At 38.8% G+C, this 24,968-nt stretch overlaps 1 protein-coding gene across 1 annotated transcript in view; it reads left to right on the top strand.

Moving 5' to 3' along the window:
* The window catches only part of tmem145 (transmembrane protein 145), a 66,643-nt gene that overhangs the window by 38,788 nt on the left and 2,887 nt on the right, over nucleotides 1–24,968 (top strand). Inside the window, exons 6-14 of the mRNA XM_059339410.1 lie at nucleotides 6,314–6,398; nucleotides 6,876–6,947; nucleotides 9,902–9,970; nucleotides 10,615–10,695; nucleotides 12,883–12,961; nucleotides 14,331–14,424; nucleotides 18,029–18,201; nucleotides 18,900–19,020; nucleotides 19,454–19,642. Of these exons, the coding sequence (XP_059195393.1) occupies nucleotides 6,314–6,398; nucleotides 6,876–6,947; nucleotides 9,902–9,970; nucleotides 10,615–10,695; nucleotides 12,883–12,961; nucleotides 14,331–14,424; nucleotides 18,029–18,201; nucleotides 18,900–19,020; nucleotides 19,454–19,642 (963 nt within the window). The remainder of the gene's footprint in view (nucleotides 1–6,313; nucleotides 6,399–6,875; nucleotides 6,948–9,901; nucleotides 9,971–10,614; nucleotides 10,696–12,882; nucleotides 12,962–14,330; nucleotides 14,425–18,028; nucleotides 18,202–18,899; nucleotides 19,021–19,453; nucleotides 19,643–24,968) is intronic.

Genomic DNA, 24,968 nt, shown 5'->3' with positions numbered 1-24,968 from the left:
AAGTACATTTTGATGCTGATACTTTTGTATTTTTACTTCAGTAAATTTTGTATGCAGGACTTTTACTTGCAATGGAGTAAAACAAAGTGTGGCATTAGTATTTTTACCTAAGTAAAGGATCTGAATACATTTTCCACCACTGGTTATATTATATTTACTGGTGTCAATCATACTCCGGCTGGATGAAAGGACTAGTTGTTACAATCTCTAGTGTTTGCACCATTACTGATTCCATGAGGAGTTCTTGAAGATGGCTGCCATAAGACTAACCACCAACCCCCAAGACACGACAGGTTGGCCCACTGCAGGTTGATCAAGCCTGGGTGTGTCCCGTGGTTAGCTGTTCACCTTGGCAGCCCAGACGATGTCGGCCAGCTCTTTGATTGCTTGTCTGTGAGCTTGTCCCCTCACTCCAATCTGAAGTTTTTATTTTGCACAATAATACGACAAAAACGAAAAGGATAAGAAATAACAACAAAAGGGAGTTACAGGGTAGCGGCAAGAAACCCAAAAGGGGTTTTACAGGGCCTCTACCTATATTAAAATACACAAGTTAAATTAAAAACAAGTAACTATGAAAAGAAAATAATAATAATAAAGCAAAATTATTATAATATAAAAAAATAAAATAAAACGAAAGTGTAGAAATGTGTGTGTGCATGTGTGCGCGAGCACATACAATCTCCCTCAGGAGTTTTGATATTATTGACTATGAATCCTGTTAGCATGACGTTAGCATTCTGGCTAACAGCTGAGCATACTGGGAATATTTCCTGTTGGAAAGTCGTATCGAAGGTTTGACGTATTTAATAGAGTAGTGAACAGCATTTTCATTGCACAAGAATGGAAGGATGATAATGACTGGCATTAGTCAAACCCTTTAGATTTTCATACAAAACCAATTAAATAAAAATGAATAGTGTTACTTTTTTAATGCCGTTTGAGGTGTCCTTCATCAGGGATTAATTCATTAATAATCCATTTATTGCTGATAATGGAAACATCCTAATTTGATTTTTCAAGAGGAATGTTATTTCTACAGTTTTAAAATTTAAAACTGACTATTGATTTGTTGCAGCTGTTTGGCGAAGGCCGTCTTCTGTCTGGACACGTCTGTGCTGCTGTGCACAAAGCAAAGTCCATGAAGATATGGTTTTCTGAGTTTATAGTTGAAGAATTTGACTGGCTCTGACACAGAGCCCTGACCTCGACCCCATCAAACAATTTCAGGATGATTTGGAGCGCACAACATCAGTGGCGCGACCTCGCTAATGCTTTTGTGGCTGAATGGGAGCCAATCCTTGCAGCCAGGCTCCCAAATCTCTTGGAAAGCCTCCCTGGAGCAGAGAAGGCTGTTGCGGCAGCATATTCAAGGGACACTTGGCTTATTTGGCTTTGGAGGAGCTTTGTCTAGTCTGAGAACCAAAACCTGCTTTTCAGTTTAGAAGTGTGAAGTTTGAAAGATGATGGCGTCTGCCAGGCAAGAAGGGGTCTAATGAGAATAAGTCATTGAGTTGGATTATAGGAAACGAGTGCAGGGGCCGTAGGAAGTATGTATTCATATAGTGGGAGATTAAGTAGATTTTTCAATTATGGCCAAATGAGGTTGTGTGTGAAAGTGGGATGTACAATGAGGTGTAATACACTTGCGTAGTGTTAATATACAAAGTGTATAATGGGTAATACATGGTGTATATATAAAGAGACACAGAAATATCTATAAAAAAAAAAAAGAAACGTAATCATTAAACATGGTTAGACACATGCAGCACAAATAGATGAATGTGAATAACAGAATTTGCATATTACATGCAGACCACTACAACGTCTGCAACTCCATAAAACACTTACTTTTCATAAGGTACCACACCATCCAGCACATACACATTGAACATTGATATTCGCTGGAAACTATTTGAATATTATTGGAAAATCCAACCTTGTAGCACACTTTAAGACTCTAGACTTACAGATGAGATGAGTCAGGGTGGAAATCCAGAGTGAATTGTGTTACTGACCAGGTGTAGGCCTATCACACAATGGGGCGGAGCTCCCCTAAAAGGCGTCACATCAGAAACAGTGCAATGCTGAAACACGTCCTACGTAAATAATGATATTTTGAAAATTGAATTAAAAAATCTTCAGTATCAAGAATGCACAGCTTCGTGCCATGCACAAGCCACATATGAAATCTGAGGTCAGTCTGACTAACGGTCAGCGAGATATGCCCTAGACCAGGGGTGGGCAATTCATTTTCACAAGGGGCCACATGAGATACTGTGAAGGTTGCGGAGGGCCGGACCAATACTCTGAACCTAATTCTGCTCTAATGCAGTTCATTTTCTGGTTTTGAGCTTCTACTGGTAGGAATACATGTTATGATGACGGTGTAGTAACTCAAATATAGCAGTAAAAATAGTAAAAACTCCAATCATTATCTCACTTTTCCATTTATTTTAAACACAACATGCATTCAATATAAAGCATGTATGTAATGTAGTAAACATGCAATATCTAAACTTTATGCAAAAAGCAATAAGTGTTTTTTACAAGGTAACAAAGGTAACTCAATGTTTTTTGTGGAACGCATTTCTGTGCAGGGGAGTATGCATGCAAGCACATACGTCCGCCTTGGGCTGAACAGGGACAGCCAAGGTCTGCCCTAGACACACATCCACACACACACAGACGCTTCTTGCTGGACTACAAATCAGGATGTATTTGACCATTTTCTTTCTATAGTCAGCTTCCTGTGAGTAAGTTGCTGGAGTACCTTTTTACTTCCTCCCGTGGTTTTGGAATGACATGTCCAACAACCACATCGTGTTCTGCTGTTCTGTCTGTGTGCACTTTTGGTCCCCCAAAAAAAGAAAAGATCCACGCTCTCTGAAGAATCTCAGTAGTCTTTCTTAAATGTAGTTGTCAGCAGCCCAGGGGAGCAGAGGATGTACAAGACTGCACAGATGTTTGAGTTAGAGCACGTTCAGTGTGTGATATATCAGTACAGTATATCAGAAGTGGATGTCTCTTTACACCTGAAACCAACAAGAACCCCCAAATCATCCTGTGACTTCCTGTCAGTCCCGCCGAGAGATAATCCCTGTTGTGTGAAGTGCTACTTCTTCCCTCATCTCTCCACTGCATGCATCTCTCTTTCTCTCTTTGCATGTGCTCCTTTCTCTTCATTGTGGCCCTTCTCTCCACCTGTGTTTTTAACGTTCTCCCTCTCTACATCTATCACTCTCTTTATCTCTGTCTCCTTGCTCTTTGTGTCTGTATTGATTTTGTGGCAGTGCACGCTCCACGCTTCTCGCCCTTTTTGATAGAGAGAGTGAGATGGAGTCTCAGGCTGCCAAATGAAATCAAAGTCTTTTTTTTTTTCCTCCGCTCCCTCTCTCTTTTCCCTCGCTCCGCAGCAACAAGCGCGAACTCCATCGGCTTTGAACTTGTGTGTGTGAAATGAGCTCTCTGTGCTCTGATTGTCAACCCATCTCTGTCGACCCCCCTCTCTTGTTCTCTGCTCCCCGTCTCACTTTTTTCTCACCTCCCCAAATTCACTTTCAGTTTGACACTTTTTATTAGCGTGACTGCCAAAAATTAACGTCATTCCACCGGGGGGTTTAGCACACAGGTACGTTTCATTCCTCTGCGGCAATTCTCCTTTCCTGCATGTTTACATACCCAAATATTCTCTTTCTGTGCTCTTTCACAGCATTGCAATGCAGCGCAATTATATCTGATCGACATATAATTATAATGAGCCTGATAAATAATTGATGAGTGCGTCACACTAACTATCAATGATTAAAAAAAAGAGAATACTTTGCTCTAAAGTAGAGAAAACTATTGCTATGGATATTAATCTGGGCCATGCTTTTATTGGCACCACAGCAAGCAGAGCAGCCTAGATTCCTTTTTTTATTTCTCCACAAGCTTCCTCCACACACCTGGGGGATCCCGAGGCACTTCCAGGCCAGCTGGGGGACCGACTGACTATGTGGCACAATTACACAGAGTGGCCCTCTACAAGGAGGATTTGGATGTTTACCTCCTCTTGTTACAGGAAAGGTTGGAAGGAATCTGGGCTCTGTTATTTAAATCGTAAAGCTGTGGTGGGCAGAATTTTCACATTTCACAAAGTCACATGCAGTACATTCGCCCTGTTCACTCACACAACGTTCTGCTGTGAAGAATGAACGTCCTTGAAAAACGACTGCTGCAGAAAATGATGAGTCAATGATCTTTGAAAAGCAAACCTGTCATAACCGTCAGCGAGCGAGCGATGCAAGATGTTTTTCATCAGTTTACATGATGCATTGTTCCTCTGAGATTTAGGTTTTTTTCCTAATTTGGTGGCATACTTTATATTTTTGTTTTCCTGATCTTAAAGGCTGCGCTGCTGTGATGGTATTTGATCTTTATGAGTGCTGAGCAATAAAGGTTTCTACTTGCTTAAAGGATCTCCTCACTCCCAAAATGATTATTTGTATGTTAGTTACTCACCCTATGTTTTTTTTTATAAACCCTACTTTGAACAAACAATCCAAAAATTACGTAATTCCTTGATGAGCTGAAGTAAATGGAGGCCGTGTTTAAAAAATGAGAAAACTTTATCTTAACATCCAATAACAAGCTCTCACACAACTCATTTATCCAGTCATATGCTCACTAATTCCCAAACTAATGCATTTTTGCAAAAACCTTACAGTTTAAAAACACGTCTCACATCCGTCTGATAGCTGATAATCATGATTTTGAGGGGTGAAGCTATCTTTTAATCATCATTTCTCTATTATTAATAAGGCTGTGTTGAGCTTCAATGCTTTTTCAATCATGGTGGTATTCTATCAAATCTTTTAGGTGTTCTCTTAATTAAATCAGAAACCTTTTTCCCCCCATTTCCCCCCCTTGTATGATTGCGTAGACAACATTTAACTTTTGAAAACTTTGCTTTTTTGGTATTCTCTAAACAGATATCTGCCAATTAATGCAGATCGATTCTGGCTTCTATCTGTAGTACCAATAGTATTGACCAATCACATTTGAGCAGGCTGTGGTCAACTGCAGGGAAACAGTCCTAAGTTAAAACTGCAGAACACATTGGCATAAATTAAATCTTGGAACCTCTCGGCTCTTGTCTAACGACGATTTTACATTTTATTATCCTATAGCAAACTAATCTAAACTGGGTGCTTACTATTAACAGTCTGGGTATAGATGCCATCTCTAAAAAGAAACTTCATTTCCGTGTCTCAAGTTGCTAATCGGAAACAATGGCTGCACAGAGGAGGAAGTCTTGACCTAGATATTCCTTGTCCATTTTTTGGGATCGCCGCTGGCTAGAACAGAACCCCAGAAATACTGGCTGTTGCTCCCAGAGGGGGGCAAATACTTTTTTGGTAAATAACAAAAAAGAGTTTTGTGGAAACAGCATGTTCACTATCTTGAAGACTTAGGGCAGAACAGAACAGAAAAACAGAAGTTCTGCAATTTACAGTACCATTCAGGACAAAACTTCTCAATCATGATCATTGTTATTATTTTCAACATTGTAGATTAATACTGAATACATCAAAACTAAGAACACATACGGAATTATGTTGGAGAAAAAAAACCCTAAGCAAAAGGTTAAATGCTATTTTGAAGAATCTAAAATATAAAACATGTTCTGTTTTTTTTAACCCTTTTGTTAAGCACATAATTCCATATGTGTTCCATCATAGTTTTGAAGTCTTTAATATAAATCTACAATGTCAAAACTATAATGAAAATAAAGAATTACCATTGAATGAGAATGTGGCCCAAACTTTTGACTGAATGACAAAGTATTAACAATATTCTGAAAGATTAATGCAGAGGGAGACGGTGCCATTATGAACCCAAGAACTCTGAAATACAAGTTTCTCCCTTTTGGTTTATGATTTTAATTTTCAAAGAAGGACATAGACACATGTGATTTATCGAGCTGGAGCAGAAAAATATGCAATTTAATTTCACTAGCACTTAAATGATTTCCCTTCTTGAAATTGTCCTCATGTGTAAATCTTTTATGAATGTCAAACGTCTGGCTGATCCTGCACTCGGAGGTTCAGGCAGTTTAACTCATCATTTTCGTTTCCTCCCAAAAGTTCCTGTAGGTCTCCATCACCAGTTCAACATGTCATAAGAATAATATGTATTAAGAGTGGTTAATGCTCTCAGTACAGTTTTTTAGCTTTAATAGATATTTTGTACAGATCACAAAGCCTGAATGCATTTTAATCTCACCTACCTCTCTGTCTCTGTTTTTTTCCTCCTCTCTCCTCTCTCACAGGGAGATGGCTTGCAGCTGGAGTACGAGATGAAACTGACCAATGGCCAGTCTTTCTGGACGCAGCATTTCTCTGCAGATGAGTTCGGTAAGAGTGATTAGACAGAAAGAGAGAGATTATGGAAGGAATCGCTGATGGCACAAGCCAACACCACTTAGCACGGCCAATAAAGCACACTGAACTGAACAAATTACAATAATGAAGGGACGGCTGAATGAATTAATGATGATAGATGAACTGAATGGAAGGGATGAAAAGAAGAGGAGGCCCGAGTAGCTTCTAAATGAATTATTCCTCCATCTCCAATGTTCTCTCTCTCCTACTGTAACTCTCTCCTTCTGTTTCTTAACTAATCCAATATCCTCATCACGTACCTGCCTTTTCCTCCTTTCCTTTTTCTACCCTTTTTCTTCCTCTACTCTCTTCTTCGCCTTGATATTTTTACTGAACCTCATTGACTCCTCTGCTTTCTTGTTTTGATTCCACCTCCTCTTTTCTCTTCTTTTCTCCTTCTCTGTTTTTTTCTCATCAATTATTCTACTCCCTCCACCTCCCTATTCACAGGAATCTTGGAGACGGACATCACGTTCCTGGTGATCTTCTCCTTGGTGTTCCTCCTCTCCTGCTACTTCGCCTGTAAGTACTGTCTTTTCCACTTACCGTATCTCTCTTCCTCCCTCTCCTTCCACGAAAGAGCCAATTTATTCTGACTTTCAGAGCCCGCGGCAGTCATTAAGTGCCCTTTACTTCAGATCTATTATAAAATCTACATGTTTTCTTGATGGGTTAGGAGTAAGTTCTCATGTTTCCTCTGATAAGTAAAGTAGAAGCATGTGCCTGTATTTTTTTTTATCTCAGGGCTGGGAGTTTGTCAGAACAGAGTAAGAGCAACATAGAAAGCATGAGAGGGAGAATGGCTCGAGTGGGGTTTGGTTTTCGTGTAAAGGTGAACGGTTGAATGGAGAAGGTAGCGGTAGCCTTAAGGTTAGTGAAGCGAGTTTGTCACATCAAGGTCACAGCTCAAATAACCTGAGGCAGCTGAGAACAAGAGCCCCAAGGAATGACTTGCCACTCAGTCATTCACGGATTTATTCATTTGCTGTAAGGTTCTTTGGCAGCATGATGTGTTACTTCATTCAAAGGATTGCTTCACTTAAATATATTTTCTTTTCATTTACTTCTAGTGCAGTATTTCCTGACATTTTTGGCCTTTAACCCCTTGAAATGAATGAAAATGAGAAGTTCGACCCAAGACACAGTTATCTTTCGCAGAGTGTTTCATCTTGAAGGATTTTTAGATGTAAAGAAAGTGGTTGAAACCAGTGTTTCAATAAAAAGTAGTTAAAGTTAAAGTAATATCATTCAAGAGCAAACATCTATTCCACACATGCTGTAAGCTCTGTGAGTAGTTTTTGTTGGTAGAAACCATTTCAAATGAGCGGCAAAAAGGCTGAGTTTTGTTTCTCCCCTTTGCCCCTTTCCTGTCTATCTTCAGCTGTCCTATCAATAAAAGGCTAAAATGCCCAAAAATATACTTAGAAAAAGAAACTAAAAAACTAAACTAACTAACTAGCTAAAAAAAGGTTACTATAATACATAATGTACAACAAATGTATCAATTTTAATTATACTTTGCACATCACAATGACTTCAAATATATTTTTTTCTGTATAGTTCCTGAATGCTTCAAATAAACTTAGAAATGTTCTCAATGAAATGAAAGGAAAATGTTCACATAGACAACAGTTTGTGCAGATGAGTCTATATAAACACTAATAAGTAACTGTAGAAGTAAAGAAAAAAAAAAGGAACTATTTCCATGAAAACCTTTGATGTTAAAGTGTTTTCCCCCCTGAGTAACACAGATTCTGATTCTGGAAAGAGATTTTGCAAAATTCCATGTCCAGCTACTTGGTTGGATCAAAAAAAGTCAGTCCCCATAGAACCCTATGTTAAAATGCACAACTTTACCCCAAAAATAAACATGTTTACATCCTGGTACTCGTCTGGTCTCTGTAGCTAATTTTCCCCTTCATGACAGATAAATTGGGGTTAAATTTTATATAACTCACCTGTTTAAATCATAGAAAGTCATGCATAATCAAGTGCATGGGCGTGTTGAATAACAGGTGGGTACAGTCACAGGTGGCGTTATTCAGCAACCAGGCTTGGGCCCAGCTGAGCAACCCACACATTTTTGGACGAGGCAGGAGTAAGGTAGAGTAAGCCCTGCCAAGATGGTGCCACCAAACTGAGCTCTATTGTAAAAATTAGGCTTAAAATTGGATAAAAAGTCAGTTTATGACGTCTTCTAGGGGACAAACACGACCCTGATGCATGCACAGAGGGGATATAACACCATTTACAGGTGACCGAATAAAAACACCGTTAATTTGTGTTCTCTTCTTTTGAAAATGTGGGTTAATGGAAGTCATTATTTGACATTTTAAAGCAGAAAAGATATGCATTACACCGTTAAGCTGCAAAATTGGTGTAAATTCTCCTTCAAATTAATTCAATGTCATCCAAGTGTTTCGTAGTGAAATGTATGCTAATATGAGTACATTGGGGGGGAATGGAAGTGGAACCTTAAATATGCAGGGTCAGGCCAAGTTTATTTGTTGCTTTGCTTACTATGCTGCAGAGGAACACGGCTATGTAATGAGGTGCAAATACATCTTTTGGCTCCCGAGTTGTGCCGAAAATCTTTTTGTGAGTGCATGCAGATTGGGAGAAGACTGTGAATGCACCGCTGTCTTTTATTCCCCATGTGCACGCTGCGTCTGCCAGCTTCATTTGAGTATTCACTGACATGGAGGCTTGAGTTTTATTGAGCTTTATTTATTTGCACGAGTTAAAGTCAAACAAAGGGCATAAAAATAACAATGCAGAGCGTTGTACAAACAGAGGAAAACAGCCCTGAAGGGACTGTTATTCTATTACTTCTACCCAAATGAAAACAATATCCACAATGTCACAGACAAATGCAGATTATGAAAGATGGGAGGGAAGGTTTTAAAGGTTATAAAACATTGAAGATGACAGAATTTTCATTTTTTGGAGAAATGTTCCTCTGACAGCCGCCGTAAGAATACCTTTATGAGGGAGTCACAGGAGGATCCAGCAGCGACTGGCTGGCCAAGCCTGTGGTTATACAGGGTAGCAGTGAGTGTGTGGGAACGTTTATGACCCTTCCTCCCCCTGTAAATTTTCCCCCGGGCCACTTGTGTTTGCAGGAGTGTTTTGGTCGTAAAATTGGCTGCTTAAATACGCATTAAAAATATTTCCTCACAGCTTAGGGAGAGAGAGAGGAGAAGATGTATAAGGCCTCATCTCGAGACCGGCGTCACAAGACGGATGCATACTAATAGTCGCTCCCCCCTCATTTATCTGGCCTGCTCCCTTGTTCTGTTTTTTTTTTCTTTCCTCTCTCTGTCTCTCACTCTCTGTACCTCTCTCGCTCTCCTTCGCCATCTGTTAGCATATCTCCATCCTTTTTATCTCCATCCCAACACACAAACACACACACACACACACACACACCTCTATCACCTCTATCTCATTCTTGTGTTTTTTTTCTCTCCCTGCAGACAATCTGAAGGGAAGACAGCTTCTTCACACAACCTACAAAATGTTTATGACGGCGGCAGGTGTGGAGGGTGAGAGCTTCTGTCCCACACACACACACATTATGCCACAACACACACACACACACACACTCCAAAGACGACAATGAGCCTCTCGCACGGCTGCAGCATCTCATACCTTAATCCCCACTTCAAGAGCCCAGATATTATCGCCCTTATTAGCCTCTGAATAGGAACTTTTGCAAACAGCCGTGCTGCGCTGTTCACTGGAGCATGCTGTTACTGACGAGCACCCCCTCACTCTCCTCGACCTATCCTCTCCTTTTTCATCTCTCCCCTTATCTCGCCTCTCTTCCCTCTCGCCTTGCTTGTCCCCTCTTCAAATCCCTCCTCGGTTCTCCTGCCACCCCTAAATTCTCCCTCTTCCTCTCCTCCCCCTCTCCTCTCAAGCCTTCTGCTCCTTTTCTCCATCTCATTTTCTCAATTCCTCTTCTTTTCTGTCTCGCTTCTCTACTCTCCATTTCTCTCCCCTTCTCCTACCCCTTCCCCTTTCCCTTTCCTCATTATCATCTCCCCGTCTCCTCTCTCCTTCATCTTTCCTTTACGACTTCTATCTGACATCTCCTTCTTTTTTCCTCCTCTTCTTCTCCTCCCTCCTTCTTCCTTTCTCTTATATTCCCATTTTCTGTCCTCTCTGCATCTTTTCTCCTTGGCAGTGCTCAGCCTGTTGTTCCATTGTGTCTACTGGGGCCTGTATGCTAGAGATGGAGTTGGCAACGGCAGCCTGAAACTACTCGGTGAGTTCTTCTCCCGCCTCGGCCACTGACTGACTGGCTGACTGACTGACTGACACTGCCTCTGCACTGGAAAATCACTCGCTCCCCGAGCAGAATGAATGAGTGGACTATGATGGATGTGTGCGGGTGAAGAAGTACAATAGCTGGTGTGATGGGTTTAGGCAGGGCTCGGGCTGAGCGATGTGGCTTATAAATAATATCTTGATATTTTTATATTTTCTCTAAAATAACATCACAACTCACCAGTGTGATCATTCAAGTAAACTAATCTGAATTTAGAACACACGTCATATTTGATATATTAGAGGCTTCAGTTTATGAAAATTCCACATCAGAATATCCTGATAATGTCCAAGTAACACTCTGCAGTGATCTGCTATCACTTGGAAATTAATTCTTTATTACTGAATTTGACTAATTATTTGCACTATTATTTTTTTTCTTTAATATAGTTTGCTAGTGATGGTTAATATTTTTAATTATCATTCATGGTTTATTTGATATTTGATATTATATATATTAAATATATATAGTTTTAGTGCTGGGCGCTATCATATCCTGATATATTTAGGCTGAATATCAACATACGATATATATCCTGATATTTTATTCGCAAAGTGAGAGCAAATGTTCAATCAAAGCCAAAGCCAAATATGACACGTCAAAAGTTTTATTGAAACTGTTGAAACTTTAAGTGAACATAAATTCTGTATAACAATAATCAAAGCTCCATAAAGTGCACATTAAAATGAAAAAAATATCTTAAATAAAAATAGCCTATGAAATAAAATAGGCCAATCTGTTTCTGAAATAAATATATTTATATGAGAAAAATAACAAACATTACAAAAGAACTAAATATGACAAACCCTAGTAAGGTCACATGTATATATAAAGAAAGAAAAAAGAAGAACTATATCGATAAATGTGATATGGTCTAATTCCATATATTTTATTATTCTTATTTTATTATTTAATAATAGTTTTTTTCATTTTATATGTATTTACCTGTCTTTATTGTTGACTGACGGACTGACTGACTTACTGAATGCATGTTTTTTTAATTGTTGCCTTTCATGTAATCTGGAACATCGCTTTTATTTTGAAGGCAGTTTTACACACTGTTACCGTAATGCCTAGTATATACAGGTGCATCTCAATAAATTAGAATATGATAGAAAAGTTCATTTCCAGTAGTTCAAGTCAAACAGCCCCAACCAAGTATTGAGTCATAGATGGACATACTTTTCATAGGCCAACATTTCCATATTAAACATACTTTTAAAATTGGACTTTTGTAATTTAAATTCTTTTTGAGACACTGAATTTTAGGTCTTCATTAAATGTAAGCCATAATCATTGTAATTAGAGGAAATTAAATAAATTAAGACGTGAAATGTTTCTGTGTATATCCATATCATGTGTTATTTCCATTTTTAAAATTGAATTACTGACATAAATAAACTTTTCTATGATATTCTAATTTATTGAGATGCATCTATACACGCACCACAAAATAAAGTGGGGGCTAGTTCTTTTTAAACGTTTTCTGTACTGGGTTGTGTTTTAATGTAAAACGTTTCAAATTTTCAACCAGCTCTGTGTCATTGCAGTGTGTGCAGTATATGTAGATTCAGGTTGCCAGCGGATCGAGGTCCCCGCTCATTTACTGGTAAAAGTCTGTCATGTCACCGGCAAAACACCATCAATCTGCAAACACTACCCACAATGCATTGACTCAAAGCCGGATGAAAATTGGTAAAGTTTCTGCAATAGTTTTGTGACATATTTAACAATGCTTGACATTTACTGGGCATGGTTGAACTGTTTGTGTGTGTGTGTGTGTGTGTGTGTGTGTGTGTGTGTGTGTGTGTGTGAGACGGTAAACAAGTCTCGTGCATGTAAACACGTCCTGCTTTTAATGCATAAATGAATTGCTAAAACACCCAAGGAATAAATTAATATGACAAAAGGCCATCTGCTAGAGTATATCACAGATTAAAATTGCTTTTAATATATCAGATATAATATCTATATCGCCCACCTCTGGGAAGGACAGTGCATGTTTCTGTGTGTGTGTCGCGACCTGATTTTATCGTTCCCCTCTGATATTACTGATTCGGAAACCACAACCTAATTACACCCTCTGTCTTCTCCTTCTCACTCCTCCTCTCTGTCCGTCTCCAGGGAAATTACTGTTCTCCGTCAGTTTCTTGGTGTTCCTTCTGATGCTCATATTGTTGGGCAAAGGTTTCACTGTCACCAGGTGGGTGTTTTTCTGCACTTTTTTGCAGCTTCTGTGTGTGTGTGCATGTATTTCTTCACAACCAATGTGTGTCTGTCTTTATGCAAGCCTGTCACCTTGTGCGGGCGTGTTTATGCTGCCACTGTCTCTCACTGTCGGGCCTCGCTGTCACATAATAACAGTATCTCATGACATGACAATGTTAGGTGCCAGTCAAAAAGTCAGTTAGCACGCTGGGTGTGATGAACACCTGATATGTCAGGGGGAAAGTGACAGATGGATGCTACTGTGCTGTGAACTGTATGTTGTTTGTGTGTGAGCCCTCAGGATTACCTTTTGCCCCTCAAAGCCAGCTGACAAATGTGTGGTTTGCTCACTGTTGTCTGGCAAGGCTTAGTAGACATTTGTTTGGGATGGGCATCATTTCAGATCGGCCCTGTGCAGTAGATGATTTACAAGTGCTCTCCAGTTTTTCAGATGCCAGTTTGGAAGGCAAGCCATCAAACATGTCAGCTGTTCTGGAATCATTGTTAGATTTCTTCCGAGCTATCCCCAGATTATAGTTTCTGAGTCAGTTTTATGCAAGAAACCGCTAAATTAAATGGCAGTTCACAAGGTTTTGATTCATAGTGAGTCATCATCTAAACCACCGCTCACAGTTTGAAGATCGGTCCTGCTTCGGGCTCAGTTGAATCTCTGTGGATATTTTTCCAGACTGAACTCTTGTAGTGAAAACTGAGCTTGCAAGATTTAAGCTGGCTTTTTCGACTCTAGGATTACATCCTCCTCTGGGTTTAGAAGACTCTGTGATCTCTTAGACTTATTAAACCTTCTTAAAACCCTGGTGAATAAGCTTAAAACTGCATCACCATCATGCTAAAACTACGGCTGTTTATCTGCAGTAACTGATACGTGGATAGTTTAAAGATAACTTCCCCATTTTGATATGTTTGATATATTTTTTCCTGCTGCGTGGTGTTGAATTAGTCTGAGCAAAAGGATGTGTGAAAATCTTGTTATATTTGTTGACGGCAAATAGGGAAGAATTAATTTCTGCTTTTGTGAGTGTGGACAGCTTTTTTCACAGGCTGTCGTGTCCATGAGTCTGCAGCCATTTTATATTTATAAAGTTCAGAGCAGAGCACACCATTCCTTTGTGTTGTTTGGTGTTGAATAGCTGCTTTTTAGATTAAGCTGTTATTGCTTTGTGTGCAAAGAACCAAATGTGTGATTTGTGTGATGTGTTGCCGTGCCTTACTTCCTCCGTCTGCTTATCTTTGAGTGCGTCTGTATTTGTTTGTTATCTCCTGCTAACGTGTGTGTGAACTCTGACCCTCTTCTCTTTATGTGTGTATGTGTGTGTGTGTGTGTGTGTGTTAATGTGTGTTAGGGCGAGGATCAGTCACAGCGGGTCTGTTAAGTTGAGCATCTATATGACAGTCTACACAATAACCTACGTCATACTCTTCATCTACGAGGCAGAGGTACTACACACACACACACACACACACACACTGATTTTTCTGTTGTTGTTTTTTCATCTTTATTACTTTTTAACACAAATTACTGCAGTGACTCCTTCAAACCCAAAGATGCTGCATTAAAAACTCAAGGACTATAAATTCAAAACAATCTAATAACAAGAGAAGCTGCATATCCACATTAATGTTTTATTGCTTTATTTTCACCAGAGCTAAAAAAAACTAATCATCAACAGTTTTGACAATAACTCGAAGTATTCACTGGTTCAGCTTCTCAAATGTGAATATTCTTTTGCTTTTCTATCTTTTATATGTCCCTCTATTATATTATATTCAGTAAATTTGGACTTAGACTTCCACTTATGATCTGGTAAATTACAATAGGTATTCTTCACTTGAATAATGAGAGAATAATCAGCAGTGAAAATTGTCTTTAGTGGCAGCCCTAATTTTCACGCTCATAAAATCATCTGTGCTGTACTTGCAAAAATCAGTCTACTGCAGTTTGGTTTCTTTTTCATTTGAAATTCACATACCAATGAGTAAAACAGACGTGACTTGTAAAGAAGCGTTTGAATTGCCACAATATTTCTGACTTGACACAGTATCTGCACTAGTATTATTGCTCTCTCTAGCTTTTTTAATAATCTCATAAATATTCATGGAGGACTCAAGCCCACAGATCAACGTGGGCTGTAATGGCTTTTTCTGTCAAGCCACTTAATTACATTGATACATTGCTAATTATTATGAATATGCAACAAGCAACAAAAAAGAAAATCCTTGATGAGTTACAAATTAGGGATTCTAACAGGAACAACGAGGCAACTCCCAACAAGAAACGCAACTAAAGAACTCACTAATGTACCTGGGATTATAAATCTCAGATCAATGATTATTTAAGGTTCCCTGATTGAAAAGTTCTACTTCTCAGCATACTGAGAGATCTCCACTCTCATTAATCATACAGAGCGTGTGAAGATGGAAACAGCTTTTTACAGCTATGATGTTATAGCATGTAGAGCATATGAGCTCATGAATTAATTACTCACTCGGGAATGTTACAGTTACATACATCTGTGCATGCTGCGAAGGCTTCAGCACAGTCCCATGCAGTGATGTTACATTCAGGGACAGTGGATTACAGGCTTTGAATACAGCCTATTAATGACCCAAAGGGAATAGTGCATCGGAAGGATCTGTGCTATATTTAATGCTGGAGCCTATAGCAATCTCTCACACTGCAATATGTGGATCTGAAGCAGTGTAATTTATCTGCTGCCTGCCCTCTTACATGGTCCCTGCTATTAAAGAGCTCGAAACTCAGGGGAGCTCCTGCTAAAAATACAGCAAACTAGGTTACAATTGGAAACCGAAATAAAGAGCTGAAGAGTGTTCTTGGGACCGGGCCTGCAGCCGGGGGATCCGACAGGCTCAGGTGTGCTGGTTGGCTCACGAGCAGCTCCACACGGAGGCGTCAGACCTATGCATTATGTAGTAAGCAGTAACCCTGTATGGTCAACGCTATCCAGTCACCGGACTGTGAAATGCAATCTAGTGTCCGCAGCTGTGAGGAGAGGAGGCACACGTACGCACACAAACCTGCGCGCACACGTTCTGATGACCCAGTTGTGGAGAACAAGTGTCAATGTCAAAGACTAGCACAGAATGCAACAAGCTGAGCTTTGGCTCGGTCATTGTGGTGCATCAGCTCAACCATGAGCAATCCATCTCAGTAATTAGGCCTCAGACGACAATGTGTGGCCAAGCCAAAAGATGCTTCTTTTCTACTTTGTGTAAAAGTTTGAAGGGGAAGTGTTATTCCTTTTTCCTGTCATATATTTAACTAGTGCAGTGCCCGTATGAAGAAGGGAAGAAGTATGTATTCATATAGTGGGAGATTAAGTAGATTTTTCAATTATGTCCAACTCCATAAAACACTTACTTTTCATAAGGTACGCACACCATCCAGTACATACACATTGAACATTGATATTCGCTGGAAACTATTTGAATATTATTGGAAAATCGAACCTTGTAGCGCACTTTAAAACTCTGAAAGATAGGTAGGCTAAATAGACTTACAGATGAGATGAGTCAGGTGTGGAAATCCAGAGTGAATTGTGTTACTGACCAGGTGTAGGCCTATCACACAATGGGGCGGAGCTCCCCTAAAAGGCGCTCGATCAGAACCAGTGCAATGCCGCAACACATCCTACGTAAATAATGATATTTTGAAAAATGAATTCAAAACCTTCGTGCCATGCGCAAGCCACATTCGAAATCTTAGGTTAGTCTGACTAACGGTCAGCAAGATATGCCCTAGACACACATCCCCATACACACACACACACACACACACACACACACACACACACACACACACACATCCCCATACACACACACACACACACACACACAGACGCTTCTTGCTTTTATAGATAGATGTTACAGCGTCGGATGTTCATATCAAACAAGCCTTAAATTTTCCTGTGAGCAGAAAACTCAGGTTCACAACCATCCTGAACACTCTGACAGTTTTTTTCTGCTCTCGGCTCGAGCTGGTGTAAGCTTGTGATGGATTTCTATACATGGTGATCTGCCCCAGGCACATAACTGCAGTGTTTACATCACATACTGCTACATGCTAACCTCAGGGAAATCTGTAATCTTGGTTACAGATTTTCTTTATTTCTCCCCAATTTAGGATCACTATTCCTGCTGGAACATTTGTGATTGTGTAGTTTTAGGCTTTAAAGCTTTTATTATTGATTTCCACAGCAGAAAGTGCTGCTATCCTCTGTTGGAGTCGTACACTGCAGTGTATAGCTACATGCTAACCTCAGGGCTAACCTGTAGTCTTGGTTGCTGATGTTATTGATTTCTCCCCAATCTTAGATCACATTCCTGCTGGAACATGTTCAGTTGTGTACATTTTGGTTTTGAAGCTTCTATTGGTGATTTTTCACCCATACAAATTGACTCTATACTCTGTTAGTCATTTTACAGGCATTTACAGTCCTTCCTCCAGCTTTTTTCCTTTTTTCGAGGTATATATTCACAAAGTAAATAACAAACCATACGGTTTATTTCAAAGAAAAGAAATAAACAACAACAAATAAACAAACAAAACAAAAAAACAAAAAAAATGCAAAAATAAATTAATAAAAAAATAATGGGATATACAAAAATAGACTAATGGAAAAATAAGGGGTGGTGCATGTATGCGTGTTCATGTATCGGTGTGTGTGTGTGTGTGTATGCATGTGAGTGTTAGTGTTGGGGTGGGGACCATTTAGTTCATCTCCTTAATTTGGCTAAATATTTCCACTGTTTTTATCAGCCAATTATGATGATGATTATCAATTATGAGATTTTTTTTCACACCTTATACCTTCCTCCAGTTCCAATGCTAATAACAGACAGCACAGCACATAAAAGTTGACCAATCAGAGCTTTTTCGGGAGGGGGCCTTTAAACAGAGTGCCTCAGTCAGAGGGTGAATAAACGTGTAAAGATAAAGTGTTGAATAGTAATGAGCAGTTCCCTTTTAAGTTTGTTTGTGTTTGTCTTCATTTTGGCCTAACTTCTCATGTTCCCCTGCCAGTTCTTTGACCCAGGTGAAGTGCTGTACGCCTACGACAGCCCCGCAGGCTACGGACTGATGGGCCTGCAGCTGCTGGCCTACGTGTGGTTCTGCTACGCTGTGCTGGTCTCTCTGAAACACTACCCTGAGAAACAGCCCTTCTATGTCCCTTTCTTCACCACGTACACACTATGGTGAGACCCGCACAGCTTCCCCCCACTCTGCCCTCGCTGTGGATAATGGCACCTGAGCGAGATTGCAGGAGTAGAAAAATACACATTCCTGTGTTTGAGGTCTCTTCAATTTGAATAATTTATGCCGCTCTGTAAAATTGTGCACGAGATAGCTGATGCTTTAGCAGTCCGGGAATGAAAAGTTGTTTATTTTACACTACCCTTCTACAACACTGTGTGCCCAACCCCTGTGCTCTGCTAACACTGTAGATAATTGTACTTGAGTGAATGATTGCTGGAGAAAAACATCTATTTTTGCTCATCTGATGCTGTCCCTTCTGTTAGAATAATTTATGCACCCATATATGTCTGCTAGAGAGTTTAAAGCTTTGTACTGGAAAGTGTTTTTCTTTTTTAACAACCCTGAGAAAAACTCTTCTACATACACTGCTCAGCCGCGCTGCCCTTCACTCACTCAGTATAATAGCAAAAGCTTCAAATGAAGTGTAGATTACAAAGACTAATATTATCTCTGTATCGCTCTCTCTTTGCTGCCGCTATCTCCCGCCTCATTATCTACGTCTCTCCTCTACTTCCATCTTTATCTTTCTGTTTCTACTCTCTCTGCCTCTCTTTTTCCCACCATCAAACTCTGTTCTCATCTTTTCTTTTAATGTGTTTTTTTCGTTATCCTAAATCTCCCCACTTGTCCCTCTCAGGTTTTTCGCAGTGCCTGTTATGGCTCTGATCGCCAACTTTGGGATTCCTCGTTGGGCCCGGGAGAAGATCGTCAACGGCATTCAGCTCGGCATCCACCTCTACGCTCACATCGTATTCCTTGTTCGTAACACACACACACACACACACACACACACACACACACACACACACACACACACACACACACACACACACACACACTAACGCATATGCAGACCCCTGCACTTCTACATAGTTCACATTTTTCAAGAGCCATTATTGCCACTGTCAGTCATACATTATTCACTATCCTTGAGTCATAACTGCCTCATGCTGATTGTCTCCTCCACACATCATTATCTACCTCTTCCTCACCTTCGACACATTGTTCTTTACTAATGGGCCGTACTGCTCACACAAATCTCTTTTCATATTTCTGCTCACTGTATGCATCACAATTCCTGCTTTAAACTTGGACCATATATGTTCTGTTAGCGACCATAGTTCATACAAACTACTTTATATGCAAGAATCAGCAGATATCATCATATCTTTTCATCCTTTTGTCCCTTAGATTATCACACGACCCTCAGCAGCCAATAAGAACTTTCCATATCATGTCCGGACGTCCCAGATTGGGATCCTGCTGTCCAGTCCGAAAGCAGGCGAGGGGGCGGAGAGTTTTCCCCATCATGCCTACGGAAACGGCTCCTTCCTGGGAGACTCTCAGCCCAACTTCACTGAACTCTTCTCCATCCAGTCGGTGAGTCTAACTTCACACGTTTTTGGATTCAGGCTTAAATATCCCTTTCACTCAGTAATAGTAAAATATCCAATCCAATCCAATCCACTTTATTTAAATAGTACAATTTTAGCAAACACAAGGTTTCCAAAGTGCTGCACAACAATAAATAAATAACACATTAAAAAGAGATGAAGTAAACAATACAACAGTAAAATACAATTAATTAAAAATAGATATATATAATAAAATAAATAAAATGTACTGCCCGCACAAAATAAAATATGCAAGTATACACATATATAAAAACATAAAATCATAAAATCAACACTCTACGTGGTGTTAAAGGCCAACGAGAAATCTTTACCTTTAAATCAAGAAATGCAGCATAAAGTGCTTTAAAATAAGGAAATGACACAACATAAACAGACATAGAAAGAACAAAAACAGTGATAGATTACCATAATTAATGCAAAATAAAGCACACTTGATTATAAACCAGATAAAAATATAATACACAGAATGCATAACATTAAAGGGAAAATAAAAGCCTCTCAATAATAATAATACTGGATGTGTTTGCATCTCCATCCAGTTTAAACCATTTTGCAGTGCCTGTGTATAATTGGTTTCCTCTACAGTCGTTTTTTTTCGCTGTTTTTAAAATGCAAACATTACTGTGTCAAACCTAGCTTGAAATTAACTGCTGTCTCATCTAACAAAGATGCCTTAAATTAGAAGGAATCAGTGTAACACAGTTTGTAAGAGGACGCGTCTTTTTTAGGATTATTTCTTGGCGGAAACTGCTTTCTTTTCCTGTGGGCGCCAGGTGAATGACAGTAAGCGCAGCGTAGCATAACACATGCACTGATTTGAAAACACTTGGGCACAAGGAAATAATGATTAAATAGGAAATTTGACAAGACCAAATTAAGGTGTCGTGTTTGCCGTAATGAATTGTCTAGCTCGGGGAACTTTCAGATCTGTAGAAGTTGTATTTTCATTCTGTGCTGGAATGAGTGGCAGAAGAAGAGCTCTGAATCTTCAGCTACAGGGATCCAATGCACAGACATGAGTAGGATTAATGCAACTCAAAGGATCAACACCAACCTTGATCAAATGCCTGACAAGTGGCACAAAGTCATGACAAGTGAACACAAGTTTCTAGTGTTTATGTATGAAAAAGTAGAGCTTGACTGAATAATTCACTAATGAGCGATACAAAGAACGATATAATGAATTGGACCTGTTATAATGCTGGAACCAAAATAGACATTTTCAATGTTGATTGTGCACAAATACGACTTCTCAGAAGCTGTTTTCTTTAACAGATAACTTCAATAAAGAATATTTAACATTATTATACACTATTTCAACATTTTACATACAATCTGTTACATTGTCGACCATTTCTAGAAATTATAACTGAGAACACAAAGAATAAATAGAAATAAAATAGATAAATAAACATCAGTTTTGTATGTTCACAATCAGTTGATTGCTGAGCATTAAATAAATAATTAATACAAATAAAGTAAAAAGCTATCACCATTTCTACCACACCCCAAGCATAATTTTCTGCATTATATATTGTGCAATAATGTTTTCATATCAGCCCATATTGGACTACATACAGTCATGGAGAAAAATATTACACCACCCTTGTTTTCTTCAATTTCTTGTTCATTTTAATTCCTGGCACAACTAAAGGTGCATTTGTTTGGACAAATATAATGATAACAACAAAAAAAGCTCATAAGAGTTTATTAGCCAGTCAATTTATCGACTTTTTTTTGCTTTTTTGTGTTGTGTTATGCTGCAAATGTTTGACAGGCAGTACGAACTGTCAAAAAAACCTGTATTTCCCGAGCAGCCATTCCAACTGTTATTTTAATCATAAAATAATATAATACATAATGATTATCTCATTGCAATGTTTTGTAAACAGAGCCTGAAAGTCTATTTTATTTGTTTTGGTTGTAGTTTATTTATTTATGTTTTATTTATCCAGGATATATTTTTTTTTAATTCCACATTTCAATTCCAATGTGTAATATTCTTGAGATTTAAAAATTCATTGCTGTGGAAAAGGATGTACTTATTATGCTCTAATATCGTTATAAAACTAAAACCACATCGATACAACGATGTTATCGTTTATCGTGATAGTTTCTGGGATCTTGACAGGCCTAGGTGGTCTCATAATTTTATTATTACGATATTGATAGATACCAATATGCCTTTGATAAGCTAATTATTGGTCAATCGATATATCAGTTGGCTCTAATAAAGAGGCATCAAAACAAATAATACATGGCAGTAATAAGAAATATAATAGAAAGCAAGCAACTGTTTAATTTGCATTTGAAAGTTAGAATGAGAGAAGTTAGTTCTGATGTTCTGATGTAAGCCATTAAGTGTTTTACAACCTTGTACTACTACTTAGAAATTAATTGTCTGACTTCCTGGAAGCCAGAGTAAAGAGGCTTAATGTGCTCACTTCTGCTGGTTCTTGTTAGAAACCTAGCACCAGAATTGCTGCATTTACTGCAAACATCTAATTGGAAGATCATGCAAGAGGTTGGCTGCTTAAAAACAAAGACAGGGTTCATACGGGTGCTTGAAATCCTTGAAAATGCTTGAATTTAAATGTTGTATTTTCAAGGTTTAAAAAGTGCTTGGATTTTTGGATAAAGTGCTTGTAAATGCTTGAAACTTACTGTATTTCTCTTGCAATCTGACTATATCCATCTATAGACTATAGATAATCACATGTTCAATATAAAAAATAATGAGTAGCCTATCTGAAATGAAGACAGTTCCTCCTAAAAGTGTAATACCATTGCTGTTGGTATGGTTAAGTGAAATCTCCCCCTTTTAGTATGTAAGTACAATACAATTGACAACAGGTGTAAGATAGTGGAAAAGCTTGAAAGTTTACCTTGAAAGTCCTTGAAAAATGCTTGAATTTGACCACTGCTAAAGCATACGAACCCTGCAAAAAACAATGCAACACCACTACTATATAACCTAAACCAACCTGGCCTTTATTCTTTATAACTGTGGTATCAATTTAATCCTCTCCTCTTCGTGTCAAATAAAATACTCTCAGTCTTTATTTAGGTAAAGGAAATATAGTTGTAGGTTATAACTTGCTTTGACACTGTTGGATGGGGTGGTTTGGTGAATGTGTTTTGTAAAATGTGTTTGGATGCCTCACCTCACCACAACCCAGATCTACCTACGGGTATAAATAAAAAGAACCTGAACCTGAACCTGAAAGATCAAAGTAAAACTGAGTGTTGTTGTCTCCGCAGCTGTAGACAGCATGCAGTCTTCATGTCTTCCAGTTCTCAGCCTGAAGGGTGAATTCTGAGGTTATCACAGGAGTCTCTGTGCTATAATGCGGTCAGAATCCAGAGTGAAAAATGTTTAGAAACTATTTACACATAAAAAGAAATTCACCATTCGTTTTGCTAAGATGGGAAAAAAATGAATAAAAACCAGCGGAGTTGGTAAGCCATTTGTAAGTGTCAGCACATGAAATGAACAGTAATACAATATCTGCAGATATCACAAAGTCTCACATGATACAATTTCAATTGGTTTTATTTAAGGGGGGGGAAACATTTTATCATACGTTCATTCAAGACAATCAACTCACAATAAGCAACAAAAATATTGTTGTTTTATGTTTTATTACTGAGCTCTTCCAGATATCTAATTGAAAATCAATCTATTCTTTTTAGCATCAAGAATAAATATTAAGTGGGACTTTCAAAATAAAAGCATAGCTTGATGATGATATTAAGTATCGATATTTTTACTTTGCGTCAATAATGTTAAATCATTGAATCAGTATATATCGATGCAGATCAATGTATCTTTACACTTCTATGAATATACACTGACAGGCCACTATATTAGGTACACCCTGCTAGTACCTGGTTGGACCCACTTTTTGCCTTAATTCTTAGTGGCATAGATTCAACAAGGTTCTGGAAATGTTATTCAGAGATTTTGGTCCATATTGACATGATGGCACCACATAGTTCTCTAAGGTAGGCTGTGGTGTTTAAACAATGCTCAGTTGGTACTAAAGGGCCCAAGGTGTGCCAAGAAAATATCCCCCACACCACTACATCACCACCACTACCAGCCTGAACCGTTGATGCAAGGCAGGATGGATCTACAGTCATGGAAAACATTTTTAGACCACCATTGTTTTCTTCAATTTCTTGTTAATTTTAATGTGTGGTACAACTAAAGGTAGATTTGTTTGGACAAATATAGTGATAACAAAAATAGCTCATAAGAGTTTAATTTAAGAACTGATATCTAGACATTTTACAGGGTTTTCTTGATAATAACCAACATCAATATCAAGAAATCCCTGGAAAATGTCTAGATATTAGCTCTTAAATTAAACTCTTATGAGCTATTTTTGTTGTAATTATTATATTTGTCCAAACAAATGTTTTACCACACATTAAAATGAACAATAAAATTGAAGAAAACAAGGGTGTTCTAATATTTTTTTCCATTAATGTATGCTTTCAGGCTGTTTACGCCGAGTTCTGACCCTACCATCTGAATGTGGCAGCAGATATCCAGACTCATCACACCAGGCCATGTTTTTGCAATTTCCTATTGTCCAATTTTGGCGAGCCCGCGCAAATTGTAGCCTCAGTTTCCTGTTCTTAGCTGATAAGAGTGGCACCCGGTGTGTTCTTCTGCTGCTGTAGCATCAACAAGGCATTTGGCCCAGAGAACTGACGCTCATATATAAATATATAATGCCCACATCCCTCAGGTCTATATAAAGCCTCTACCATACAGTAAACACTACAGTAAAGTGGGGTAAGTTTGTGGAAAGTGACGTAACAGAACTGGAGGTCAGGAAGTAATTTCCCTCGACCTATATAAGCACAACGAGTGAGTGAGCCCTAGAGGAAGCTGTCAGGATGTGATGTATAGTACGGTGTTACTGACAGAGTCTGCAGGGTCCACATTACACCGTAACCTATATCCAGAGGGTCAGAACAGGTCAAAGGTGTGTTATGCCCCAGTCTAGGGGCCCTAGAGCACAACATGAAAAGGCCCCATCTTCCCCATCTCCCAAGTAGCCACAAACGTAGATTAGTTTGAGGAGTAGGTAATATTTATTTACAACAATAACTTAAGTAAATACAAAGATATTCTTCAACTTAGGGGTGGACTTAAGCCAAAATAGCAAACAAATCAACCCTGTCTTAAAAATAAGAAATTTACCTGAGAAAACAAAAGTCACAAAGTCTTACCTCCTTACCTACTTAAACAGGAGAAAACAAGAAACAAAACCTGGCAA

The sequence above is a fragment of the Centropristis striata genome, chromosome 8 (genome assembly GCF_030273125.1).
Source record: "Centropristis striata isolate RG_2023a ecotype Rhode Island chromosome 8, C.striata_1.0, whole genome shotgun sequence".
Lineage (NCBI taxonomy): Eukaryota > Metazoa > Chordata > Actinopteri > Perciformes > Serranidae > Centropristis > Centropristis striata.
This window is presented reverse-complemented; position numbering and strand designations above follow the sequence as displayed.